General features: G+C 47.2%; 1 protein-coding gene across 5 annotated transcripts in view; it reads right to left on the reverse strand.

The window, feature by feature from the left end:
- Positions 1-1,256: 1,256 nt before the first annotated feature.
- Positions 1,257-15,571, reverse strand: part of SHISAL1 (shisa like 1) — a 161,621-nt gene continuing 147,306 nt past the window's right edge. For all 5 annotated transcript variants that reach the window (XM_011712060.2, XM_011712059.3, XM_011712061.3 and 2 more), the window contains one exon: positions 1,257-7,350. In XM_011712060.2, coding sequence (XP_011710362.1) covers position 7,350 — 1 coding nt within the window. In that variant the 3' untranslated portion in view covers positions 1,257-7,349. The remainder of the gene's footprint in view (positions 7,351-15,571) is intronic.

A 15,571-nucleotide genomic window follows, 5' to 3' on the forward strand; every position in this document is an offset into this window, starting at 1 on the left:
CTATGCTCCATTTTGAGTTAATTTTGTGGAGTGTAAAGTCTGTGTCCAGATTTGTCCTTTTCCACGTGAATGTCCAGTTGTTCCAGCACCATTTCTTGAAAAGACTATTTTTTCCCTCCATTCTATTGCTTTTGTGCCTTTGTCAAAGATCAGTTGACTATTTTATGTGGGTCTATTTCTGGGCTGTCTATTCTGTTCATTGTCTGTTCTTTTGCCAATACCACACTGTCTTACGTAATCTGCTTTTCAACTCATTTACTGAGACCTTAATTTGGGTTATTATGTACTTTTTAAAAAATTTCTACAGTTTCTAATCGGCTCTTTGAAAAATTTCCTGTATCTTTTTTTATGGGTTTCAGATGTGATTTTATGTATTTGGAGCACAGTAAGTATGGCTGTGTGAAGACATGTGTCTGACTGCTCCTGGGCTTGTAGCCTCTCTGCCTGGCTCCTAATCCCTGTGCCTCCATTGCTTCTTTACGTTGCTGCCTTGTGTACCTGGTCACCTCTGATTGTATGCCAGGAAAGATATATTTGATAAACTGTTGGCAGAAGTATTTTGAAGCATCTGATGAGACCTCTCTGGAGGAAAATAGTATTTGCCACCCTCCATTGCCTGGGGGTACCAGCAGTCTGGCATCCTCATCATCGGATTTCAGGTGTTGGGGGCCTCTGGGCCCCAGGTGAAGTAGGGCTGGGCTGCAAGGCCTGGTGCTGCTTTTCTCCATGGTGCAGCCTGTCCCTTCTCCTGCGTCCTCACTCCTCCTGCTGGCGAGTGGGGCCAGAATCGACTCCGTGTCCAGCATGAGGGACACACAGTCCCAGCATGAGGGATGGTGGCTTTTCAGGGCACGGTGTTCATTAAAGGAGGTTACTCTGTCCCTTCGCCAATGAGATGACAAACAAGAGGCACCTGGCATGTCACACCAGGGGCCACTGATGGCATGCCGTCTGCAGTGATCAGCCTTGCCCCTTGATCCCCCATGTGCTTTCAGCTCTGTCTTATTGGGTGCTAGCGCCAGATTCAGGGCCCTGTCACTCCTCTCTGACCTTGCCCTTGCCCCTTTGGAGGTGGTGTCCACCTGCCATTGGCATTGAGTGTTCAGGATGGACTCGTGTGCCCAGCTCCCCCTACCACCACCTTGGCTGGCACCCCAGCCCCTGGTCCTCCACCCTCCCTAACAGAGTGACAAATTATGTGGACACAGGTTCCCTTGAGCACATTTTGAAACACCGAAAGAAACGTCAATCTAGGGAACAGTTGACATGACACTCCTTTATTAAAACCTAGGGACATTGTTATAAAAACTACTGTATATAAAGACAAAAGCAGAGCAACAGCGGTCAGTGAAAAACACATTATTATTGTTACATTCTAGTATTATTAGGAATATTATTGGTTTTTGGTTTTCCCAGTTATCAGCTCTCAGAGAGACCCCATGCCTGCTCACATGAAGTCAGTTTACAGGAGAGAAAATATTTCTATCCCCCACCCCTGCCGCTGCGTGCCCTTGTCCAGCTGGCCCTGGGGAGGACACATCTGCCTTTTGTGGGAGGTTTCCTGCCTTGTTAAGGTGACTGAGCCCCTCACCTTTGCAGCCCCCACCTCATTACTGCACATCGTCCAGACACTGACCACTTGGTTATTTGACTGTGATGTATGCCACTAGCTTTAAAACGGGAAATGGGGAAAAATAGGAAGAAACTGGGTATGAGAAACTGACGTGCAATTCCAAAAAGAGGCTCTGTCTCGGGCCACCAGCTTGGTTCCAGTTGTGGCCAGGGTGGCCATGTCATCTACGGTTTTTGATCTTGTGCTCAGGGTTGGCGCTGACCAATGTGGGATCCTGCACATTTTGGAGGCTGGTTTAGGGTCATTCAACAGGATGCCTCATTGTACAAACCCAAGGGTCACCATTCTCAGTGCAGTCTATATAAACAGCATCCCTGGGAGCCCATTACCATTTATGGGATGGTATCATGAATGGAGGTGAACCCTGCAGCAGCCCTGGATTTCAGTCTGTCAAGGGCAAATCTGTCAGGGCTTTGAGGTGAAGATAGGAGTTTTAGGTACAGAGTAACTAATAGTCAAACCTGCTCATTCATCAAGCATCTATCTAGCACCAGCTGTTGGCCGGGAGCTTGGACTAGAAACTGGGGTGGTGGGGGCAATGATACCTCCAAGGTCACTTTCATGGGTAGGACAGGTAAGTGTTCTGATTTCATTTTGTGAATCTAAGTATGTCTGTTAGGCACAACTAGTCATTTCACAGGTGGTCCCAGCTATAGCAGAAATGGCTCCCAGATGGGCCCTGGGTCTGGGGCCAGGCAAGCGGCAGGCGCTCGGCAAGTATCTGCTGAATAGGTGAGGGAAATGCGTGTCATCGAATGGGTTTTCTAGGAGGGTCCTGACCTCTTCTAGCTCGCCTGACTGCTTAACTTTAACATTTGAGCTTTTCGGGCCACAACCCCCAAAGTTGTTTGCATGCACTTAAGCACCAGTGTGGGATGTTGGTGCTACAGGAACTAGGGCACTGTGCATGGCATCTGGCACATAGAAAGTGTACAGGCTTGTCTTCCGGAGGGCACAGGGCATGGCCCCAGCCCAGTGATATATTCCTGGACTGCAAAGGGCGGTGATCAGAGTGCCATCCACTCATGGCCTGTCCGACTGTCCTGATGCTATGGGGGCCAGGCAGACACCCTCTGATGCCCACCACGTGAGCAGGATGATTAAGAATCCCTGCAGTTTGCTTCCATGACTCTAACCTTAGATTTTCACAGCAGACAAAACCACCCACGTGGATGTGTCCCTATAGGGATGGGTGGCCCTTCAACATTGATAAGACATGTTCGCAATAACTCCATCCAGGTCTGTTATTCCTTCCTTCCTTCTTACCTACCTACCTACCTACCTACCTAGACAGTCTCACTCATGCCCAGGCTGGAGTGGACTGGTGTGATCTCAACTCTCTGCAAGCTCTGCCTCCTGAGTTCCTGTTATGTTAATTTCAAACATGTGGGAAATCTGTAAATTCACTTCTGAAGGCTCTTCCTGTTGATGGGGACCAGTTCAGCCAAGTTGAAAAATTAAAATAATGGCACAGTCTCTAATAGACATGGTGATTGTGAAGGCAGCCAAGCCATCGGAGGGGCCTGGGTGGGGACAGAGGCTGGAGGGATGTAAAGGGTGTGGCCACACCAGGCTGGAATCCTGACCTCACCTGGACAGTGGCCTGTGGACGAGTCAGTGCCAGGCTCAGCCACACCCACAGCCCTGGTCTGTTTGACATGACCTGAAGAGAGCTTTTGGGTTGACGGTGAACTGGGAACCATCTCCCGGCCAAAGAATCCTGTTAACCCCCATTCCTGGTTGTGTTTTCTCTGACAGTCCCAAGTCCTTCTCTTCAGCTCTGGGCCAAATTTGACTGAATCTTTCTGATGATGAGGGGAGATGCCACCCACCCTGGGAACACTGTCAGCTGCCTACTTGCTGCTTTCTAGAACATTGGAGACAGCAAGAGGGACCAGATCTACCTGTGAAATCACCTGTGTGTGTGCATGTGCACGTGTCCATGCATGTGTGTGCATGCACAGCTGGTTGTGCACACATGTATTCATGTGCATGTATGTGTGTGTGCATTGTGTACTTGTGTGTGTGTGTTTTCAATTAAGGCCCGTTGCACATCAGCAATGGTCATGGTCAGGTGCTGGCCTGGCAGCTGGAGGGGCCAGGCGAGGCAGGTGAGCAGGCTGCTTCTCTAGGTGCAGGGCATGTTCAGAGGCTAACGTGAGGGCAGCGAGCCAGCAGGCACTACCAGCTATTGGTTCTGAATAGAGATTCTGAAACACACAACAATCACACCATACACAGACGAGGGGGAAAGCATAAAACTGCTCATGAATCACACAGTTCCCAGTGGGAAACAGTCCTTACAAATGCGGTAGTTCTGCAAAGCAGCCTCGAATGCAGATTCCTCTGTGGACATCTTGTCCTCCTTTCTCTCGTGTTTTTCTTTATGTATTATTATTACAAATTACATGGTTATGGACAGAAGCTCACAGTAAAAAGCAAAAGTAGGCAGCTTAAAAAATCAGGTTGAGGAGTTGCTACAAAACGATAACTCGAGAAATCTATGCTTGAACTTGTCACTACCCTGCATCCATCTTGTTCTCAGGGACACTCTACTCATTAAAGGACCTGCCCGCCACAACCACAGCAGGATGGGGACAGTGTTTCTCACAATGACCTGGGGACCCATGGCGTTTTGAGGAGCCCTTGACACCACTGGGGGATTGAATACCCACACCTGCTTTCTACACCGAGTGTTTATACCCACGTGCACACCGTTCTCACCTCCTCCGTGAGACAGCAAGTACCGTGACCCCCTGGCACCCCACCTCACACACTTGACAGGTAAGAAGCAGAGGCTCTGAGAGGTTAAGTGACTCGTGGGGGTGACCTGTGGGAAGGAGGGTGCTGTGGCTGTCTGTACCTGCCTTTGCCGCAGGCTATCTATACCAGGTGTGCTGGGTCTTGGTGATCTCTGCTGAGACCTCCTGCTTGCCACAGAATGTTCCAGTCCTCAGCCCAGCTGCCCAAGAGGGACTTGGCAGAGCAGTAGGACCGCAAACCCCATGGGTTTTTCAGTTATTCCTGAAAAGACCTTTTTCAGGAGGAACGTCCTCCTAGAAGGTTGTAAATCTCAAGGGATGCTTAGGTGAACCCCAGCTCTAGCTGTTGTCTATTTGGCAGTGACCTCTGACCCCAGGTGTGCAGGAGAGGGAGGCAAGGTCACCAGTTCCTTTTTGGCGGAGGAAGCACCTGTAGAGCATCATCCAGGACAGCAGGACACGAGGGCTGCAAACCCCTTAAATACCCATCTGACTCCTTCCTCTTACCGATGGGGAAACTGAGGTAACAGACCTTGCCTGAGGTCACACTGTTTGTTCTCAGTGGCAGAGCTGATGTCAGAATCTGGGTCTTGGGCCCCTCACCCCAAAGCTTCCTCTGCCTTCCGAGGCACTGCACATGGGACAGGCTGTGCACCCCCTTATGGCACCATGGCCCTGGGATGGCTCACATCAGGGGAGAGGAAGCCATGCCTTTCTCCAATTGAGACCCCAAGCAGAGGTTCTCGCACTTTGCCTCTGCCAAGCTGTAGGCCTGGCATACCGCTGCCAGCACTGCCTGGAGGGGACAGGTGAACCCAAAGACTGAAGCCAGGGGCCTGGGTCTTCCACAGCCGACCTGTGTGACCCTGGGCAAGCCACTTGACCCGGCTGAGTCTGTCTTCTCATCCATAAAATGGGGAGAGCCCCTTCTTCACGGGGCTGTTGAGAGGATGGAGAGCCAGGCAGAATGGGGATGCTTTATGCCCTAGCAGGTTTGTTCTGCTTTTCCAAAGGCAGGGCATTGTTTGCACAGCTTGACTCACAGCGGAGCCCAGAGCTGGGCATGCTCGCCCACCCTCATCTCCTCTGGGTCCCAGCCACTTGGCTTTCTTATGCTTCCTTGAAACCACCAAGACTATGGCTGCTTCAGGGCCTTTGAACTAGCCATTCCTTCTGTCTGAAATGCTCTTTTCCTATCTTTAATGCCCATTACTGGCTCCTGTGTGTCATTCAAATCCGGGCTTCAATCATCTGCTCAAGAAGGCCTTTCCAGACCACCCCAGGTCCACAAGTGTCTCACTCACGTGTCCCTCGAACTGAGTTCCCAGCAGAGCACTCACTGCCCTTGCCACCTTCCTTCTTCACTGTCTTGCCCCAGCTAGAAAGCCAGCACAGTGAGCAGGGACCTGCCTTGTTCACTGTCGTGTCTGGTGAATGGAGGGGTGGTCAGTGTGAGAACACTAGGTCTGATGAAATGAGGAAACTGGATCAGAGGACACACATGTTTATTGAGCAAGGCCTCCCGAGCTAAGAGCTGAGGGAGGTCTGGTATCACTAACGCTCATGGAATGTGTGAATCTACACTGGCAGCGTGGCCTTTGGAGATGTTTGTGATCATTTAGGTGATGCCATCTCATAGGTGCAATGGGGCAGGAGTGGAGGTGATTAGCTCTGTGGGTGGATGTTATGGGCATCTAGGTTTACATGGAAGTCCCACTTGAAAGTGGATGGATTTCTAGAACCCTCCTCTTTGGGTTTCTGTAGCCTCGTTACCCTGTCCAGCAAAGATCCCTGTGTCTCCCACCAGATGAGAGGCTCCCCAGGGGCAGAGATAAGGTCTGACTCGTCTTTCGTCCCCATCACTGCCCAGCACGGGGCCTGGCACGCAGCAGGTGCTTAGCCAGAATGTGCTGAGTGGATCAGCGCTCCAGGCGGTGATGGCGGAGAACTCAGGGAGATCGCCTGTGGAGGCATCAAGGAGATGCTCCTGGCATTGTGCAGGGTGTGCCCTGGCTGGGGAGCACGTCATGTCCAGGGAGTTGGAGCCTGGACTTTGGGTTCCTGCACCCCTGAGATCAAACGAGGGGTTGGTCTCCTCCTGGCCACATGGCCCTGGGCACCCCTTCTCCACTGTGAGCTTTTTCTGCAAGGGGTTAATCATACCTGCCTCCCAGGTGGTGAGAAAGAGAGTGCATGAAAACACGCAACTTGGTACCTGACCTGTGGTTAGCCTGAGATGCGTCCCTTAGTATTACTATTGTTACAGGAATGAATTCTGTAAGAACCAACCCTACTGGCATTTTCAAATCCCCAGTGCCCCCCGAGACACAGAGGGGCTGTACCCTGTGCTTTAGCAAGAAGCTTGCGGCCTGGACATTGACACTGATCAGAACCCCCAGCTAGAGGGTGACCCATGCCCATCAGAGAACTTGAGGGGGAAGCCCCGATAAAAACCAACCAACCAAGCAAACAAAAAGAACACCCCAAATCACACACGCGCACACACACACGCGTACATCCAATATTCTGACACAAATAGCCCCAAGGGGCCACTATTGGAGGGAGCAGGGGCAAGGGAAGCTTCGGTTTTCAACCACGAGTATAACTCACAGACCTCAATCCTCCTGGCTGGAATCAGCCAGAGTTGCTTTGTCTTGGTCATCCTGAGTCCACAACGAGTCAACTCTCAGAAGCCACCAGCCCAAAATGGGACTATTGCTTGCGGACAGGTGGCTCAGAATCCCTTCCCCGGCACCCCCAGCCCCTACCCCTGAGTTTGCTCCTAATCTTAGAAGTCCACGGAAGAGGGTTTTGGGCACAGGCAGCATTTCTTCCTCTGCCACCGCCGCTACCTCGGCTGTCCCTGGCATCTCTGTGGAAGTTGTTCTTCTCGGAGGCTGCACTGGGTGCTTCAGATCTCATCTCCCCCATCCTGAGGCACAGCAAAAGGGTTTTCTGGAAGAAATACAAGGAAAAAAAGTATCACATGGTGTCTCCTCCATGGGGACTCACTGGGGACATTTCTCTATGGTCTCAGTGCCAGAAGAAGCCAGGTTTCTTTTGAGCACGTGGGTTTTGTCTTCTGAACATTGTGAACCATGTGACTTTAAGATTGGAAGCAAGAAAAAAAAAAATCTGCTATCATTATAGCTCCATAGAGTACTAGAGCTCTGGCCCATGCAATAAGACAAGAAAAATAAGCATAGAATAGGACTGGAATAGAAGAACCAAAATTACAGTTAACTGTGGATAACTTACTAGAAAATGTAACAGAATCAACAGGTTAATCAGTAGAATGGAGAGTGCAGACATAGATAAGACATCAAATCAACCTATAAGACATCAAATCAATTTATAAAATGCAACAATGTGCATTGACCTCAGCAATTACTAGGGTAATTATATGTCATGGCTTGGGACAGTCTCAGTTAACACTTGTTCTGACATAATTTTTAATGTTGTTCCCCTTTTACCCTCAAAAGTATTCTGATTTGGATGATAAATCATATGGTCACCCTTGCTATAACAAACTAAATATTAAACACAGATACAGATTCCATTCATATTGACAAAAACCATTATGTATTTTAGAATGACACTAATATATGACCATGTCATACAAAGCTATAGAGAAGAGACCAAGGTGCTCCTGGAACAGGGAAGAGCCAGGAGACCAGTGGAACAAGATCTACAGTGTGGAAACAGGTCTGCAGGGCACTTATAGCTTTGATTGGCAGAGTCAAGTTGCAAACCAGACAATGAGGAAAAGAAATGCAAACTCCATCTGTGGCAGGCAGCATGAACCCCACTGCCCTGCGTCTGTTGTAAGACTAATTTCCCAGCCACAGATACTTACCTTTCCAGACTCCCTTGCAAGCAGGGGTGGTCACATGACCCAGTCTGGCCAATACTGTGTAAGTGGGAGTCTATTGGGAAGGGGACATGAATTCAGGGGAAGATGAACTATCTTGCATGCATGAGAATGAAGGATGCTCACTAACACAGGTGGAGTAGAAAGCAGGGAGAAACTTGGTTCTGGTGGAAGCCCTGGACTGCTCCCTCCACACCACTGCAGTTGAATTTCCTTTACTTGCATAAATTGCATCTGGTGACAGTTCTTAAGTACATGGTTTTTGGGCAAATAGAGAAGTCAAGGGAGTGACTCTGACAAAGCCAGGAAAGCCCACTTCCCCAGAGTGAGTGATACGCCAAGAGGCAGAACCTACTCTCCACTCTTTACACATCAGTGGGAATGTGTACAGGGGTTAAGGGTGAGATATTCCGTGGGGTCATCTCCTCTGCTTCACAGAACAAAGCCAGGTACTCTCCATCACCCACTTTGTTTTTCTCTATAGCACACACCTCTATCCAACATACCACCTATTGTACTTACTTGAATAGCTTATTGTTTGTCTTCCCCAAATAGAAAGTTAGCTACAAGAGGGTTAAGGTGATTGTGTGTTTTACACATAGATGAATGAACCAAGAATTTAAAGCCCAATGAACCATCTTTCAAGTATAAAGTCAACAGAAAAACGTGTTGGACATATTTTTGAATTATAGTTCCCATGACCCTTTCTTTAAAAAGTTAAGGACACCCTTAGGCAAATCAAGAATGATTCAGAAAGGTTTAATATAAAAGGATGGGCAAATGATTTTTTAAAAGTTCTGTGGATGGATGGCGGTGAGGGCTGCTGTATTAATCCATTTTCATGCTGCTGATAAAGATATACCCGAGATTGCGCAATTTACAAAAGAAAGAGGTTTAACTGGACTTACAGTTCCATATGGCTGGGGAGGCCTCACAATCATGGCAAAAGGCAAGGAGGAGCAAGTTACACCTTACGTGGATGGTGGCAGGCAAAGGGAGAGAGAGCGAGCTTGTGCAGGAAAATTCCCATGTGTAAAGCCATCAAATCTCATGAGATTTATTCACTATCATGAGAACAGCACGGGAAAGACCTGCCCCCATGATTCAATTACCTCCCACTGGGTTCCTCCCACGACACATGGGAATTGTGGGATTTACAATTCAAGATGAGATTTGGGTGGGGACACAGCCAAACTATATCAGTTGCCCTACAGTGAGAAGGTACTTAATGCCCCTGAACTGTAGACCATTAAAATGGTAAATGTTATGTGTATTTTACCAGAATTCATAAAAAGGATGAGCAGAAGCATAACAAATGCAAATGAAGAGAAATCAGGGTCAAGGTATAAATGGAGCACTGCCAAGAGGGCCAGCAATGAGCATAGTATTTGTGTAACTGCAGGACTATTGCAGCCAATCTAAAGATTATGACCATCACAGAGAAGAATGAAACAAAACAGAGAAATAAATAATAAAAAGTAGGAGGGATGGAGGTAATATAAGTAAACTATGTCATATTCATATATAGTTGGGAGTCTAAAGAATTGCTTAGAAGTTTAAAATTAGAGGCATCGAGGTAAACAGAAAAAATATAATCAACTAAAATCGAGGAAGGAAAGTAGAAATATTCTAATTTTTATATTGTTCACAGTAGGGAGAAAATAAATGTTGTCTAGAGAAATAAAAGGATTAAGTATATCAAGTCATAATTATGAAGATAACCATGGGATCAAAAACACAGCTTTCCATATTATCAGAAGACATACACACAGAAAATAAAACACAGACAACAGAGGCCATATGGGGAAAACTGACAACCTCCACAAAACTATAAAAGCAGAAAGCCTATCAAACAATGATGACAGAACTAAGACCAAATGCATCTGCCATATCAGTAAATGTTAATGAGCCATACACACTTGCTAAAAAATAAAAAAGACTGGATCACAAACAAGGGCACTGAAGGTAGAATGATTCAGCAAGGTTTCATCAAAAAGGATGGGCAGGACGGGGCACAGTGGCTTACATCTGTAATCTCAGCACTTTGGGAGGCCGAGGCAGATAGATCATGAGGTCAGGAGTTCAAGACCAGCCTGGCCAACATGATGAAATCCCGTCTCTACTAAAAATACAAAAAAATTAGCCAGGTGTGGTGGTGGGTGCCTGCAGTCCCAGCTACTCAGGAGGCATCGCTTGAACCCGGGAGGCGGAGGTTGCAGTGAGCCAAGATTATGCCATTGCACCCCAGCCTGGGTGACAGACAGATTCCGTCTTAAAAAAAAAAAAAAAAAAAAAAGATGGGCAGATGATTTTTACAAAGTTCTGCAGATGGATGATGGTGATGGTTGTACTACAGTGAGAAGTACTTAATACCCCTGAAATGTATACTTTAAAAAGGGTTAAAATGATAAATGTTATGTGCATTTTACCATAATTTTAAAAAAGGATGAGTAGAAGCATAACACACAAATGCAAATGAAGATAAATCAGGGGTCATAATATCAGACAAAGCTGAAGTCAGGGCAAAAAAAATGAGAAAAAAGAAGGGCACTGTGTGAGGGTGAAGGATGACAGTCATCATGAAGATCTAATAGTAATGAATTGTTCATGTACCAAATAGCATAGCCTCAATATTCACAGAGCAAAACTGGAAATTTAGGGAGAAAAAGCAGAGTATGCTAGCATTAGCACCTTTTTTTTGTTGAGACAGAGTCTCACTCTGTTGCCCAGGCTGGAGTGCAATGGTATGATCTCTGCTCACTACAACCTCCGCCTCTTGGGTTCAAGCAATTCTCCTGCCTCAGCCTCCTGAGTAGCTGGGATAACAGGTGCTCACCACTATGCTGGGCTAATTTTATTTTATTTTTTTGTATTTTTAGTAGAAATGGGATTTCACCATGTTGGCCAGTCTGGTCTCGAACTCCTGACCTTGGATGATCCACCCACTTTGGCCCCCCAAAGTGCTGCGATTACAGGCATGAGCCACGACGCCTGGCCTAGTGCATTTTAATTCACCTGTCTCAAACCATTCCATATGCAGTTGGCAAAAACAAAAGGAGAGAGGGAGCCAAATAATCTAACAACTGTGTGTGTGTGTAAAACACAGTCTACCTTCATTCTATTCAAATGCTCTTGAAAGTGCATACACAAAAAGTGACTATCAGGCCACAAAGAAAGTAAATTCCAAAAAATAGAAGACAATGTTCTCTGATAACAATATACTAGAATTTGAAAATACTAATAACGAAACCACAGACCAAACCAAACTTTGCCACCAAGAGGTCTATAAACACTTAAAAGTAACCTTGAGTTAAAAAGAACAAAAAACAAAAACTGCAGAATATCTAGACAATAACAAAAAATATATTTATGGACCTGTGGGATGCAGCCAAAGCCAATGTTAAGAGGAACATATATAGCCTTAAAACACTGATCTTACTAATAAATGAGAAAGCATGAATTGCCCAACTCAAAAAGTTAGAAAAGACAAAATAAACCTAAGAAAGACATACAATAAATAAATGAAAACAGAAATGGAGTTAACAGCAAAAGAAAGGAACTCATAAATAACTCCATGTTTTTTTAAAATTAAAAAAAAAAAAATTTAGAGACAGGCTCTTGCTCTGTCACCCTAGCTGGAGTACAATGATGCAATCATAGTTCACTGCAACCTCAAACTCCTGGCTCAAGCGATCCCCCTGCACCAGCCTCCTGTGTAGCTAAGACTACAGGTGTGCACCACTACACCCAGCTAATTAAAAAAAAATTTTTTTTAGGGATGGCATCTTGCTGTGTTGCCCAGGCTGATATTGATCTCCTGGCCTCAAGCAATCCTCCTGCCTTGGCCTCCCAAAATGCTGGAATTACAGGCATGAGTGACCATCTCTGGCCCCAACTACTAGTTTTTTGAAAAACAGCGAGACATGTTCACTGCTGGGGAATCTAATGAAGCAGGAGATATAATACACAGAAGGTGGAGGTGACTGCTTGGAAGGATTCTCTGCACTTTTGCTCTCCAGCTTCACTTCTCACCATCCCTTAACCCCTCCCAACCGGCTTTTCTTCCAACTTCTCTGCAAAATTTGCCCTTGTCAAGGTTACCAAAGACCTCCATGTTAATAAACCCAGTGGTCAATTATCAGTCCCCCTTTCACTAATCCTCCCAGCAGTACTGACTCAAGTGATCAATCCACCTGCTTCCAGGACACCGCAGTCTTCTTCTCCTGGTCCTCCTCCTCCCACTGCTGGTCTGCCCACATCTTCCCAACCTCCTCTTCTCCACTCTTTCTACTCACTGATGGATCTCACCTCCTCTCAAGGATTTAAACACTATATGTTGATGCCTATTTTTTCTTTTTTTTCTGAGACAGAGTCAGAGTCTTACACTATAACCCAGCCTGAAAATACGATGACTTTTGAGCCTCAAACTCTCACCTAAACTCCATTCTGATGGCCAACGTGTCTACTCGATGTCACCAAATGGATATTTAATAGACACCTCAAACTTAATATTCCCCAAACTAAAATCCCAACCTTCCTCCCCCATCCGGCTTTTCCCACAATTTTCCTGACCTCAGGAAATACACCTCCATCCTGCCAGTTGCTCTCATCAGAGGCCTGGAGTCATCTTTGACCCCTCTCTTCCTCTCTCATTCCATATCTAACCCAGGAGCAAATCCCGTCGGCCCTTCCTTTCACTTCCTGCTGCCTCCACCACTCCTACTGTGGTCCACGCTGGCAGGATTCTTGCAGTGATCTCTGCGCTGGTCAGCGCCTTCCCTCTGCTCTCAACACAGCAGCCAGAGGAGCCCTGTGAAAACCTAAGTCCAATTACCCCACCCCTTTCCTCAAAACCCTCAGTGGTTCCCCAGATTCACTCAGAGCAGAAGCTAAAGCCCTTGCCACTCCATCACCTCCCTGTCCTATTCCTCACTCTTTTCCTTTGCACTCTCTCCATTCCAATGGTAATGGTTTGTTTTGTGTCAATTTGACTGGGCCACAGGATGCCCTGATATTTGGTGAGACATTTTTCTGGGTGTGTCGTGAAGGTGTTTCATGATGAGATGAACATGTGACCTGGAAGATGAAGGAAAACAGTGTCCTTCTCTGTGCAGGTGGCCTCATTCAACCCACTGGAGGCCTAACAGAACCAACAAGTAAGGGGGAATTCATGCTATCTCTGCCTGCCTTTAAGTGGGGACATCATTCTCCTCCCTTTAGACTCAGGCTGGGACTGAAATTCACACCATTGGCTCTCCTGGGTCTCAGGCCCTCGACTCACACCATCAGCTCTCCTGGGTCTCAGGCTCTCAACTCAAAGTGGAACTCACACCATCAGCTCTCCTGGGTCTCAGACCCTCAACTCACACTGGAACTCACACCATCAGCTCTCCTGGGTCTCAGATCCTCAACTCACACTGGAACTCACACCATCGACTCTCCTGGGTCTCAGACCCTCAACTCACACTGGAACTCACACCATCGGCTCTCCTGGGTCTCAGACCCTCAACTCACACTGGAACTCACACCATCGGTTCTTCTGGGTCTCCAGCTTGCTAATTGCAGACCTTTGGATTCCACAACCTGCATAGCTGCAGGAGCCAATTCCCTACAGTGCGTGTCTTCACATGTGTCTATATGTGATTAGTTCTGTTTCTCTGGAGCACACTGACTAATACACCATCTGTACCAGCATGCTCCTGTCTCTTCTCCCAGATAAACCCAAGGCTGAATCCCTGATCTCCTTTAAGTCACCTTTTTAGTGAGCCCCTTGGCCACCTGTTTAAAATTATCCTCTATCTCAAACGCATTATCACTGTCTAAAAGTCCATATATTTCACATACACATTTTAAAAATTGTCTGCGGTCTCCATAAAAGCAGGCTTTTTGCTGCTTTTGGCCATGACTGTATCCCCCAGGCCAATAACGATGCCCGGCACAGGGTCGGCACTCAATTAAGATGAACTGAACAAACAGAAGAACAAAGGCGACTGCCTGCTCAACTCGACAGAAATCAGGACGCCTCCAAGAAATGGATCAATTTCCAAGAAAAGAGAAATTACCCAAAGGATCTGGGAAGGGAGAATCTAAACAGACCAATTGCCAAGAAGAAAGACAGAAACTGTCAAATAGCAAATCCAAAGTCTAAAATAAGAGAAATGCAAATTAAAGTCATAATGAGAGAGGATTTCAGAGTGCAGACAAAAGGGAACATCCACATTCCTTCACTTGCCACCCTGACACAGATCAAAAGTGCTGAGCACCCGGTGCGTGTGTTGGTTTGAGTTTCTGCTTCACTGCTGGTCGGGGGGACGCTGGGGTCATTGCTGTGGAAGGCAATTTGACACATGCCTGTAGTACAGATGCCCACATCCTCTGGGCCAGCAGTCTCACGTAATGATTATCCTACAGATGTGCTCACAAGGGCAACATAGGTACAAGCACATTCATCACAGAAAGGTGGGTCACAGCAGAAGATTATGATCAGTGAAGTGTCCATCAGCAGGATGCCAGGTCAAAAACAAGAGCTCCCGCACAATGGAGAGTCACGCAGAGACCAGGAAGGCTGGGGCAGCTGTCCTCAGCCACCTCCCATGGTCTGCTCTGCTTCCCTGGGCGTTGGTCATCGAGATTCATGATTTGTGGCATTAATGCCACTTACACGCTGAGCCCTCTGCCCTGAACTTTAGTCTCAAATTCCCACCTTCCTCCCCTGGGCAATTTCTGTACTTTCCACTCAATTTTTCCGTAAACCTAAAACTGCTTTAAAAAAAAATATTCATTACCTAGATAACAAAATTCGTAAGACAGTGAGATGTCACTTTAAATCCACCAAATGAGCCAAACTTAGGAGATCAGATGATTTGAAAGGTAAGTGAACGCCCGCGAAGGGGACTCGCCACCGTGCTCTGCAGACGATCCGGCAACCTCTCTCTGCGTGTACTTCCCCAAGAAGTTCTGGAGCTGGTCTTCAGGGTCAACCCGTCACCTTCCTAGGGAACTGCATCAGCATGAGCTGCTTCTTAAAACACGTTTAAGGCCGGGCACAGTGGCTCACACCTATAATCCCAGCATTTTGGGAGGCCGAGGCAGGCGGATCAACAGGTCAGGAGTTCGAAACCAACCTGACCAACATGGTGAAACCCCCATCTCTACCAAAAACACAAAAATAAGCCAGGCGTGGTGGCACATACCTGTAATCCCAGCTACTCGGGAGGCTGAGGCAGGAGAATTGCTTGAACCCAGGAGGTGGAGGTTGCGGTGAGCTGAGATCATGCCATTGCACTCCAGCCTGGGCCACAAGAA

This window comes from Macaca nemestrina, chromosome 15, assembly GCF_043159975.1.
Source record: "Macaca nemestrina isolate mMacNem1 chromosome 15, mMacNem.hap1, whole genome shotgun sequence".
Taxonomy (NCBI): domain Eukaryota; kingdom Metazoa; phylum Chordata; class Mammalia; order Primates; family Cercopithecidae; genus Macaca; species Macaca nemestrina.